Source organism: Schistocerca gregaria, chromosome X, assembly GCF_023897955.1.
Source record: "Schistocerca gregaria isolate iqSchGreg1 chromosome X, iqSchGreg1.2, whole genome shotgun sequence".
Classification (NCBI taxonomy): Eukaryota; Metazoa; Arthropoda; class Insecta; order Orthoptera; family Acrididae; genus Schistocerca; species Schistocerca gregaria.
The window spans coordinates 233,925,241-233,937,781 of record NC_064931.1 but is presented as its reverse complement, the minus strand read 5'-3'; the positions used below and the strand labels follow the sequence as shown (position 1 = coordinate 233,937,781).

At 44.3% G+C, this 12,541-nt stretch overlaps 1 protein-coding gene across 3 annotated transcripts in view; it reads left to right on the top strand.

Moving 5' to 3' along the window:
* The window catches only part of LOC126298806 (tubulin beta chain-like), a 131,364-nt gene that overhangs the window by 38,470 nt on the left and 80,353 nt on the right, over positions 1–12,541 (top strand). For all 3 annotated transcript variants that reach the window (XM_049990271.1, XM_049990270.1, XM_049990272.1), the window contains exons 3-4: positions 1,456–1,702; positions 9,397–9,523. In XM_049990271.1, coding sequence (XP_049846228.1) covers positions 1,456–1,702; positions 9,397–9,523 — 374 coding nt within the window. The remainder of the gene's footprint in view (positions 1–1,455; positions 1,703–9,396; positions 9,524–12,541) is intronic.

Here is a 12,541-nt window from a genome sequence, read left to right as displayed (position 1 = left end):
AAACGCAAATCAGCGCCCCGTTATTTATGAGAGTTACGTGACATGTGCGTAGACACATAATGACAAATACCTCCACAAACATACCAACAAACTTTGGATCCCTGTTACGCTGAATCGGTGATGTATTTCGTTCCGAAGGCGGGCAAACAAGCTATTAAGCAGATGGTAATAACGTTTTGACTCATCAGTGTATATCGTTAATCATCATCTGCTTAAGGATGTCTATTGTTAAACAGTGCAGAGGATTAAACGTAAAACAAACTAGTTTGGATATCTTCAGCGGTTCACTAAAGCACCGGCTCCTGGGTCGTTTACAGCGAAGATGTTCTCCCTCTGTGCCGCTGTCTATTGGATCACTCAAAGGAATGGAAAATAACTGTCTGGTGTTGCCTGATGCAAAAGCAGAAAACTGGAGCTTAAGGACAGGTGAATTAAAAAACTGTCGGGACTAGGACAAGTCAAGACAAACGGACGTATATTTTCTTAAATTATTAATTTCATGCATGTTAGGATTTTTTCATTAGTCACCATGGCATCTAAAACCTATAAGACGATCCACAAAAAATTTAGTACAAAGAAACCACGCATTAAATGACAGTAATGAAGACACACGCGCTTAATTCTGCACTTTGCATTTCTGAAGAATATTAGCGTAATTACAAAAAAGACAGGTTCATGTTTGAGATTGTTAGTACATCATCGTAGTGTGTAGCTCCATCCAAATTGTTTACATTTAGCGTTCCGAAACACACACATTCTATACTTTAGTTACATCCGTATTTACACAGTGAGCTGATAATGTCGATGGGCGTTGTGCGCACGTTTGCCTCTCTCATTTTACTACAAACAAAAGTACGAAATGAACAAGTGGACCTAAAGGGCTGTCACTGCAACGTAACTGAAGTATTAAATGTCGTGTCAAGATGAGTCGTCAGTGGGCTACAGGAGCCGAAAATCTGAAACACTTTTCGAGAAACAGCGGCATTTGTAATCCACGCAAATAAGTTTCCGAGGTGTACAGTTCCAGCTGCGGCGAGACGTCCCATTTGGTTCATGGGGTGCGTATTTTACGTACTTTTATCATCTCCATCGAATCATTCAGGAACTCTTCTCGGCAGTTCAGTGTGCTGCAGCATTTCTGAAGTGAGACGCATGTTTAGAATTATCAGTGTCCAAAAGTCGGAACATACTGCGTCCAGCCTAAGGCCGACACGTGACGGGTCATGACATCACCTAAAAATGGGCATCTACCGGAAATCAGGATACAAGGCAATACTATCACTTTCTCAATTAAAAAACAAATCGGACAATAGCTTCTGTGTAATCTCGTCTCTCTGCAGACTTAGAATTCTCACTTCCGCCTTCACCACAGTTCCAACAGCACCAAGGGCCACTATTTTCTTTATTAGTACATGCAGTTCAGATTTAAATAGCTCCTGACTTGTGTTCTGACAGCTGGAAGCCAATCGTGCAGCAGCAGGTACGTGCCAAGAGCCATTATGCTGGACCTGGAGCCTGGCACGATGGAAGCGGTACGCAGCGGGCCCTACGGACAGCTCTTCCGGCCCGACAACTTTGTGTACGGTCATGGTGGCGCCGGCAATAACTGGGCCAAAGGCCACTACACCGACGGCGCCGAGCGCGTGGACTCGGTGCTCGACGTGGTGCGTAAGGAGGCAGAGAGCTGCGACTGCATCCAGGGGTGAGTACACGCCATCACTACGACACATTCTTTTTCTTGCAGGGACTACTGGTACTTTGGTCTTCATCAGTCATATCCATTCCTTGATTCGACACGCACAAGACTTCCTCTCCTGTGCCAATCTCATCTCAGGATAGCACTGGGACTCAGCGTTCTGTGTTAGCTAGATATATTGGTCTGTCCATCCCCTAGAGCTCTTGCCTTAGGTGGCTTATTCTAGCACTGTGGAAGTTTCTCCCATCGTCTTGATGCATGTACCATCTCACTGGTTCCTGCATGTTACGCTCTTCGTCAAAACTTCTGCAGAGGACCACCTCATACAACAATTTACAAAGTCGTACCGAGAGATGTTGCAGATCTTAGAAAATTCTCCTCCTACGTAAAATCGCTAAGCGGAACAGAGACTTCAACTCACTCGTCGACCAGTCTGGTGGAACTTAAGCTTTGATTTTGTCGTTTTCTATTGCTACACGCACTTCCATGCAACTGGAAAAAGGGCAGGTAACTCTTCCATACAAGATGGACAGGAAGAGTTTGAACAGCTTTGTAAGGCTGTTGCACCGTAGGCTGCGCTGAGACATAACAAACAAGACACTTTGCGCCATTTACGGGCTACTTAGCATTAAAGTTAACCAATCAGGTAATAGCGCGCGCAAAATGAAGCAGCCTGCTTGAGACAGCGTCGCCAAACCAAACAAAAGCATTTCGCTCACGTTTTAACAAGTGATGACTCACGGGCCCACAGATGTGCGTTTTAGCATGTGCAGTTCCCAGTATCTGCGCGCGCGCGCCACTATCTGACTGGCTAAAGTCAATGCCAGTTGAATCGGAAACAGTGCAACGTATCGTTTTTTTTTTTCTTTACAATTATTTCTCAGCACAATCCACCCTGCAACACATTTAAAAGCTTTTCAGACATTCTGACTATCCTGTATAATAATAGGGTAATTTTGGGTATAATCGGGTAGCTAAGGAGAAAGATAGATAACAATGGTTTTCATTTTCTTGGACGCCAAATTTCAGTGAAAGATAAAAAGGTATAAAAAACTTAAGTTACATACCATACGATACAATACCAAGTACTATGTAATCAAAAGTATCCGGACACCTGGCTGAAAATGACTTAAGAGTTCGTGGCTCCCTCCATCGGTAATGCTGGAATTCAGTATGGTGTTGGCCCACCCTACCGTTGATAATAGCTTCCACTCTCGCAGGCACACGTTCAATCAGGTGCTGGAAGGTTCCTTGGGGAATGGCAGCCCATTCTGCACGGAGTGTTGTACTGTGGAGAGGTATCAATGTCGGCGTCCGAAAACTCCCAAAGGTGTACCGTAGGATTCAGGTCAGGACTCTGCGCAGGGATGTTACGATCGTGTAACCACTTCACCACAGGCCCTGGGTTATGAGCATGTACTCGATCGTTTTGAAAGACGCAATCGTCATCCCCCAATTGCACTTAAACAGTGGGAAGCAAGAAGGTGCTTAAAACATCAATGTAGGCCTGTACTGTGATAGTACCACGCAAAACTTGTGCAAGGCCCGTCCATTAGAAACACACCACCATCGCCTCCGGTTTTTACTGTTGGCACTACACACGAAGACAGATGACATTCACCAAGCATTCACCATACCCACACTCTGCCATCGGACGCCACATTGTGTACCGTGATTCGTCACTCTACACAGCGTTTTTCCACTGTTCAAGCGTCCAATGTTTACAGTTCTTACACCAAACGAGGCGTCGGTTTGCATTGTCGGTTGGCATAGGAGCAGCCGCTTGACCATGAAATTAGTTTTCTCACCTACTGCCTAACTATAATAGTACTTACAGTCGATCCTGATGCAGTTTGGAATTGCTGTATGATGGTCTGGATAGATGTCTGCGTATTTCACATTACGACCCTCCTCAACTGTCAGCGGTCTCTGTCAGTCAACAGACGAGGTCGGCTTGTACGCTTTTGTGCTGTACGTGTCCCTTCACGTTTCCACTTCACTACCACATCGGAAACAGTGGACCTAGGGATGTTTAGGAGTGTGGAAATCCTGCGTACAGACGTATGACGCAAGTGACACTCAATCACCTGACCACGTTCGAAGACGATGAGTTCTGCGGAGTGCCCCATTCTGCTCTCTCACGATGTCTAATGACTATTGAGGTCGCTGATACGGAGTACCTGGCAGTAGGTGGCAGCACAATGCAATACTTTTGATCACATAGCGTACCTTGGAGTAAAAGCACGTACTCTGTGGGGGCACAAATGATCAATGTTCTGTTGTCCATCTGAGGCATGCAACACACTGATACTCATGCCAGTCATCTTCAGTCCACCCTGTACAGTCTTCATGGAACCTACTTATAACACTTAGAACACTTTACCCAATCAACTGATTTTCTTGTTGACAATTTCGACTCCTTACAATGAAGGCAAGGCATTCCACTCTCATCTTAAGAAGAGCTGTTGGGCTTCCCTTCCCGTGATCTACACCCCGAGTGCTTCATTTTTTTTACCTTCCGGGAAAATTTTTTGTTGGATACAGTTCATTTGTGTATGGAGACTGGTGATGGTTTCTCGTAATAAGGAACTGACTTTACACTCTACGGTGATCCAGTGAATTAAGACTGTCTGCACTTCAGTGGACGGATCAGGATATGGAGAAGCAGGAAGTGACAGTTTTGTATTCTGGAAATCTGGAATTAATCTTCCTGATGCTGGAAGCTCCTATTCGCCAAAGGCATTTGCGTTAAGCGGGACAATATTAGTCTTTCTAAATGCAGATAGGTCATTTTGCATTGTTGCTGCTCTTATGTATCAAAGTCCAAACAACTGAGATATTTGGTACTGGGTTGTCACTCTTCCCAGATGGCTGTTAAGCCATGTCTTAATGTCCTGATCGCTTAATAGTCCGATCCCAGATGTGTATTTTCATCTTCAAAAGGATAATTAATCAAATTATTAGTGATAAAATAACCCAAAAATTGCAGCAACTAATTGTAAATTTTATATGTACTTATTAAATTGTAGCTGGTAAAACGTATACGCACAAGTAGTGTGCAGTGAAAAGCATATAGTTCTTAGGTTACACATGACAAATCTAACAAAATCGTGGGTTTCTGTCAGGTAGTTCCGGTTTTACATCAACTGTACCTTCTCTGTAAAATTCTTTGTGCATAAGAAGAATGGTGAACAATCGTTTCACATGGCATATGTTCATAAAGCCTGTTAAAAGTATTATTCATTTTATTACTAGTTTCAGCTTTTAATATGACTGTAAAAGTTCCTTGCTGAATAAAAAATATCAGTATGTAAGAAACACAACAGCAAAAAATTTAAGAAGTTATTTTGCTCAACAACGCGTTTGACACTACCAAGCCTCCTGGCGGCACTGGAGTTGCCGGTTGTCTTAAAGGTCTAACAGGAAAAAAGTTGCCGACTCGTAAAGAGAAATGACTCGCGGTTCTTCCCCAGACCCGATTATAACCCAATTTTCCGTAAAAGAACAGACCCACAAACGTAGATCCATATCCTTAACAACGGTTTTCTACAGAATTCTTCAGGTTATTCAGAGTTGAAAGATACTAAATTTTTTTGTGACAGAAAAGATCTTATCCACAAATCAGTACGGATATAGAAACCATTGCTCTTGCGATACTTGGCTTTCCTATTTCTCGCACGATATCCTGTGAACCATTGACGAAGTGCATCATGCAGATTCCATATTCCAGAAAGTGTTTTCATACTACAGATTGACGAATATCCGAGAACAAGAAATATGTTCTTATGTATGTGAGTGGCTCGAAGATTTAATTAATAGAACCTGGTATGTTTTCTTGGATGGGAATGATCATCAGCCAAGAGTATCATCAGCAGTATATCCAATCTGCTTTTCAATTCTGGATCACATAATATGTTTCTTGAAATGTCCACCGAATGTAATGACCTTTCTGTACAAATTTTAGACCCATGGAAATCTTAAAACGCTTACTAAACTTTTCTAAAGGAACAGAACGGGAATACCCCATTTTGTTCAGCGTAATGATAATGTACACAAGTACATACGAATTACATGAACATTAAAAGTTCAGATAAGCACATGGGCTAGCATTAACAACGTCCAAGTAACCCAGCTTGTAACCCAGGTACGTGGAGTGGACATGCTTGGCTCAGTATGTCAGACTGTTTTTGTTATATCATTGCTAGACATTACTCGCTCGCCCGCCCGCCTCATTGCCTAGTGTATTTCTTTACTTTCATTATTACTCCCAAAATAACACAGCAACGATGGCCAGATTCAGTGTCAGTGCTAGTGCTGAATGTCTTCAGCACTGTTTGCTACGTGTATCAGTATGATACCATTTTTTCAGTAAGCTTCTGTATGGTACGAATGGCTCTGAGCACAATGGGACTTAACTTCTGAGGTCATCAGTCCCCTAGAACATAGAACAACTATAACCTAACTAACCTAAGGACATGACACACATCCATGCCCGAGGCAGGATTCGAATCTGCGACCGTAGTGGTCGTGAGGTTCCAGACTGAAGCGCCTAGAACCGCTTGGCCATACCGGCCTGCTAGCTTCTGTATGTTCGCAGTTGAAGAGTGGAATATGCCTGAATACGACTCTTACTTTGGTTGTGGTGTAAGTTTCTCAGCTGGCCTTTATTTTCGGATTGTAGCTTTAATCACGTAAATCGTCGTTAAGCAGACTTGTGAGCTTAATTATCTCTCCAGCAGGAAAGGGAAGGTGAAATCTTGGTCATGGTCAGGACAGGGAGCAATTGGCTCTTCCAGCGATAGCACAGGGAGACCATAGTGGGCGCTGTGTTCTTGCTACAGGCGGTCGCGGCTGCTGCCTCTTAGTCCCATCTGCTGCTGTGCATTTTGAGTTACTATTTCTCATGGCTTTCTTGCTATCCAACCTGCGTTACCTCCATAGACCTTGGCAGGCCCTCTTTAATGGCTGGACGTGTCTAACACTTATTCGTTCCTCATGGATATTCTTGTCTAGCTGTCGCAGGTTCAAATCCTGCCTCGGGCAAGTATGTGTGTGATGTCCTTAGGTTAGTTAGGTTTAAGTAGTTCTAAGTCTAGGGGACTGATGATCTCAGAAGTCCCATAGTGCTCAGAGCCATTTGAACCATTTCATAATGTTTTGGCTCATGAGTGTATGTAGACCTACAGACAACATACCTTTCCCATGAGACACTTAGCTTGTTAAAGTTATCTAGCTACCTTAAACAGTCTGATGCTCCCAATTAGTCCTCATTTTTCTCATATTCCCTGAATACTGACCTTAACAAAGCTTTTGTTTTTGCTTTTGACGCTTAATTTCTTTATTTACCTTAAATTCTTCTGTCCAGACATGGATGTTTGTTTTTATTGTCTATAGTGCTGTCATTTACTAGTGCGGAGAAACCGAACCGGTCAATTGATAGGCCTTTCATCTGATAATTTAGTATGGTCATCATAAAAAGCTAGTCTATTACCTACGCCTGGACTTAGAGTACACCAGTAACAGGAATTATTTGTCTGCTCCAAATTGTATAATTTGTTCTTAATGTTAAAAGAAAACTTAACTCGCGAAATTTATTTAGTGTCCTTCCATTCTAAGTAACTGTACAGTAACGATGACACATTACAACAGGCTGTGAAATGAAATGTCGACAAGACAGTCTGTCAGACCTCGTCAGAAAGAGCTACTGACGATGGGGTACAAGGGAGAAAATAAATTCTGCCATAATGAAACACTGCTGATGAAAGTATGTTATACTTCAGACTTGGTCATTTTTCTAGCTTAAGCGTACGGTAAGTTGAAGCAGACGTTTCGCCTTTGTAAAAAGGCATTCAGTGACTGTATAGTAAAAAATTACGAATACATGCATGTTACTATCAAACAGTTGAGATATTTGTCCTTCCAAGTAAGAGTATGTAAAAGAAAAGGATTATGTACTAGCATAAAGATGTACTCTGACCATACAGGGTGCTCTGAAAAGTTACTGGACGTCATTCTTTCAACAATTTGCGGCAAGCTTAAGACTAAAAATTACCAATAACTTTGACAGTTGCTGCGGTTTAGATACACATTTATTTTGTTAATAAATTAGATTTTTCGTTAATGCTTTGCGTCCTTCGCGCAAAAAAAAGTGTTTCAGGTGGTAAGTTAGAGGAGTTACAATGCTTAAATACAAGCAGACTTTATTCACAATGAATAGATAATCGCCAAACATGGCATTCGTTTGCTGCAGATAACATATGGTGGCTGTACCTCGTTTAAACAGAAACATGAAAGGTTTCGAATGCAATGAAATACAAAAACTTTCTGGAGCCAAGTGTACAACTCCTTGAATTCAAATTACGAACTAACGTTCCTGTTAGACTTCTTTTCTATTGGCCAGTATTGGCAAAGCGCAATAGTAGTTAAAGTGAAATTATCTGGCAAGTGTGTGGTGTGTCAGTTAACCAATATGACAGCACTGGTCTTAATTTACTCAAAAGTACGTAACTACTTCGTTAAGCTAATACACAGCTCGAGATTTCGGGTTCAGTCTCGAATGAAGTAGTGAAACCGGAAAGTGAAATGCCTCGTTTCTTTAATCGCGACCGGAAAACTGCTCACAACCACTTCCAGATCATCACGATGCAAGAAGTTGAGAGGACAATGGATTGACATACTCGTAATTCTGTCGAAGCTCAGTGTGGCCTTTGGGGGAAATCTGTAATTTCAGAAAGCGCAAGCTGAATGTAGGAGGGTCGAAGACTGATGGAATAATGCAACATATTGCACGTAAGGCACATACCTGTTAACGATAGACTACACTAAAAGGATAATTCACTGGACACAGTAACAACCGTAAAATACGAAAGCTAAGGGACCGAAGGCGGAATGACCACATGGAACATGTTTTAGGAAAAGCGGATTCTGGCTGCGATTGGCTGGAAGAACCTCAAGGAACTGTAATTCATTCTCCAGATACGTTACGTACAAAACACTTGTGTGGTAGATCTTACTGAACTATTAGTCAGTCGGGGAACTTTACCAAATAGGATTAAAGAAAGATCCCTCAAACAGAGGTACATGTCGTCAGATGTAAGTTCAGTAAGTGCTAGATTGTAGATTCGAAAAAGACAGGCAAGGTATTGTTTCCACCCACAGAAATTGTGAAAAATGACCGTGATGGTGAAACAGAAATCATGGCTCATAGGAAAGCTTACAGTCAGTCATTCTTCACACGTACTAGTAAAGAGTGGTACAGGAAAGGAGGAAATAAGAGTATCCTTCGGAACAGACTTGACCTGCAGAGTATGGACGTAGACACGTAATGAGCGGATTTCACTTTTTGGACTTGAAGAATACTGAGGTTAGTACGATCCAGGCGCAGTCCGTGCCCCTTTAATGTAAAAATAAGGTAACTCCAGTCCCAGATAATCATGAGATGTCGACAGGCCCAAGGCAGCATGAAAATATGTCGCACCGATCTCCCGGCGGTTGTCTGTTCCCTAGATGCTGGAGCTATAACTGAATAAACTAGCTGCCAATTGGACTGAAGAGAGTATAGTTAGCCCACAAAGGAAAATAACGGCAACTGAACCCGATTCCTCCAAGTGAGAGAGATGTGCTACCTGCTCAGATTCGTGAACATAACAAAAACATGACGTAAGTACCAGCATTGACTGTATGGGACTCGTTTGTTGCAGATTCCAGCTGACTCACTCCTTGGGAGGTGGCACGGGTTCCGGCATGGGAACACTTCTCATCTCTAAGATTAGAGAAGAATATCCAGATCGCATCATAAAAACATACTCGGTGCTGCCATCGCCAAAGGTGAGTACCCAGCTCCTCTGCCCTGTCAGTCAGACCCTGGTTTCTCAATACCCTCTGAACTTTCAAGATATTGAGAACTACTTGTTATTTCCCAAAATATGAAAATGGAATGTATCGGTTTACAAACACATCGCCTTTTAAGATCAGTCTTAGTGTTCTCCATATTTGCGGTATAGGCATAGCGTCTTTCAGTCGATAAAATGTCCTGAGTCTAGAGTTTGATCCCAGCCACTGCTTTCATGTGGAATAAAATAAACAATGGTGGCCAAATACTTTCGGCATAATTTACCCTCGTTCTGCGAACGTCCTTAACAAAGATCGCGCAGAGGAGAGATTAAAGACAACTTGTCCTTGGGGTGAAAACTGTATCTAATAGGCGAAAGAGTCACTCAGGACCATCGCCTTGAGGATGCAGGAGCCAATGGAAAGCATGTATCAAAAACACACAATGTGAATCCGCGGGACATGTGCCAAGTAATTGAAGAGGGGTCAGGAAAACTCCATTCGCAAAAGATGATTCTCGAATAGTCCTACATCCTGAACTCCGGGAAGGTCTTCCAAAGGAGAGGTGACAACAAGAAAGAGATTGCATGACTATCGAAAGAGCAACACACTAAGGGGTCGAAGCGTAGAGTGTCAGAAGTTAGAATGTGGCAGGGAAGCGAGTAAATCTGAAAAGGGAAATTCAAGGGTTAAGTCTAGATTGAGTGGGGTATTTCTGGTCAGATGAATATACGGTAATAGCAACAGCAGAATTAAATGGTGTAAGGGTAGTAGGACCCTTTATGAACAGGAATGTAGGACAGAGTTACCGTCCACCCCCAGGTGGCTCAGTCCTTTCGTATGTGCGTGGTGAGCACGAGCCGCAAGCTATTGCAGCCTTCCTTCTTTCCAGGGCTGCATTTCCTTCCCCTTCCCCTCCTTTCCTCTCCTTGCTCCTTCCCCTTCCCCTCCTTTCCTCTCCTTGCTCCTTCCCCTTCCCCTCCTTTCCTCTCCTTGCTCCTTCCCCTTCCCCTCCTTTCCTCTCCTTGCTCCTTCCCCTTCCCCTCCTTTCCTCTCCTTGCTCCTTCCCCTTCCCCTCCTTTCCTCTCCTTGCTCCTTCCCCTTCCCCTCCTTTCCTCTCCTTGCTCCTTCCCCTTCCCCTCCTTTCCTCTCCTTGCTCCTTCCCCTTCCCCTCCTTTCCTCTCCTTGCTCCTTCCCCTTCCCCTCTCCCCTCCCCTTCTTGGTGTCCTTGTTTAAGTTGGCCCCGCTATCCCCCTGGTTCTGTTGGCTTTGCAATTTGGTTTTGTTGCGTAATCACCTCATCCTTTTGGCATTCTCTGGTCCCCCTCTGGATTTTGACCTCCATTACTAAATTTCTATTCCGTTGTGGAGCCATTTGGGGAAGAGCACCTTACCTAGTGTCTCTGACGTGTGCCCTCCTAGTTCATTCCACCTTTTCTTTCATGTCGTTCTCTGATGCTAGGGTGCATAGCCAGCACAGTAGCTAGCCCTTGTGGTGGGGTCGCTATGTACCCTTTTGGTTGAGCGCCCTGAACACACAGGGATCACACTTCTGATACCTGAGTGACCCACTCACGTAAGCCTAGGAGTGGTTGCTTGTCATCCGGGAGCATTGGAACGCCCGGCAATGGCCGCTGGGCCAGACAGCCCTTGCTGTGGCTGGGTGGCGCCTGTGTGGAGAGACCCTGATCGGAGTGGGTGGTATCAGGGCAGACAGTATGCAAATGAAATGCATACAGATCCAGAATTCTGTCAATTTTCCGCAGCTCTCTCTTTGCATGGAACTGATTCTTTTAGTGCTGCTTCTCCTGCCCCTTTGACCTTCCCTTTCATGGCTACCCACTGGGAGGAGGGTCAGGCTTGTTGGTTATAGGCGGAACCTTTCCCCACTATCTCGTTTGCACCAGGACTGATGGGGATACTTTGACCAATACCAAACGTTTATTTTTTGTGGAACACATTGAAGACAAGTTTGGCGAAGTGGACTCTCTGAGCAAGATGTGGTCGGGTTCATTTTTGATCAAAATTTCAGCTGCCCAGTATGCAGCCCTTCGTGTCTGTAAACATCCTGGCACAATTTCTGCGTCCATTATCCCCCCCCCCCCCCAACAGTCTCTTAATATGGTTCAAGGTGTGATTTCTCATAGGGATCTCATCCTTCAAACTGATGAACTTCGGGACAATCTTGGACGATGGGGTGTTCACTTTGTTCGGCATGTTCAGAAGGGTCCGAAGGACAATCTTATTGATACTGGTGCCTTTATCCAGGCCTTTGAAGGGGATACCCTCCCTTAGAAAGTAAAGCTTATGCTTTATCGATGTGACGTGTAGCTGTGCATCCCACCACCTATGAGGTGTTTTAAGTGCTTGTGTTTTGGACACATGTCTTCCTGCTGTTCACAGGCCCCTCTCTGTGGTGTCTGTGGACGTTTACTCCATGAGGGGAGTTCCTGTGTTCCCCCTCGTGTGTGTTAATTGTCATGGCAATCATTCCCCACATTCACCAGATTGCCCAGCTTAAAAGAAGGAAAAGAAAATACAGGAGTATAAGTCCCTTGATCGTTTAACCTACACTGAGGCTCATAAGAAGTATGCACGTCTTCACACTGTGTCCATGACATCTAGCTATGCTTTAGTTACATCTTCACCCCTTCCTCCCCCTCCCTTACCCCAATCCCGAACCCCTCTCCTCCCCCCTCCCCTGTTGCTCCCACGCCTTCCCCTCTGCGCACCGCTCCCTCTCCCCAGCTGGAGAAGTGTCCCACTTTTTCGGCGTCTGCCGTTCAAGGGCGCCCCTCCTGGGATACCCCTTCCCGTCAACTTCCAGGCCAAAGGTCTGCTGACACGCTACGACCGCGAGAACCACGATCTGTGGGCCCCCAGGTCACCCGAACTCTTTCTGTTCCTGATCTTTCTGCAGTTGGCTCCTTCATGCCGCACAGCCCTCCTCGATCTCAAACAGAAAAGAAGAAGAAACATAAGTCCAGGGACAAGGAGCCTCTGATGTCGCCAGAG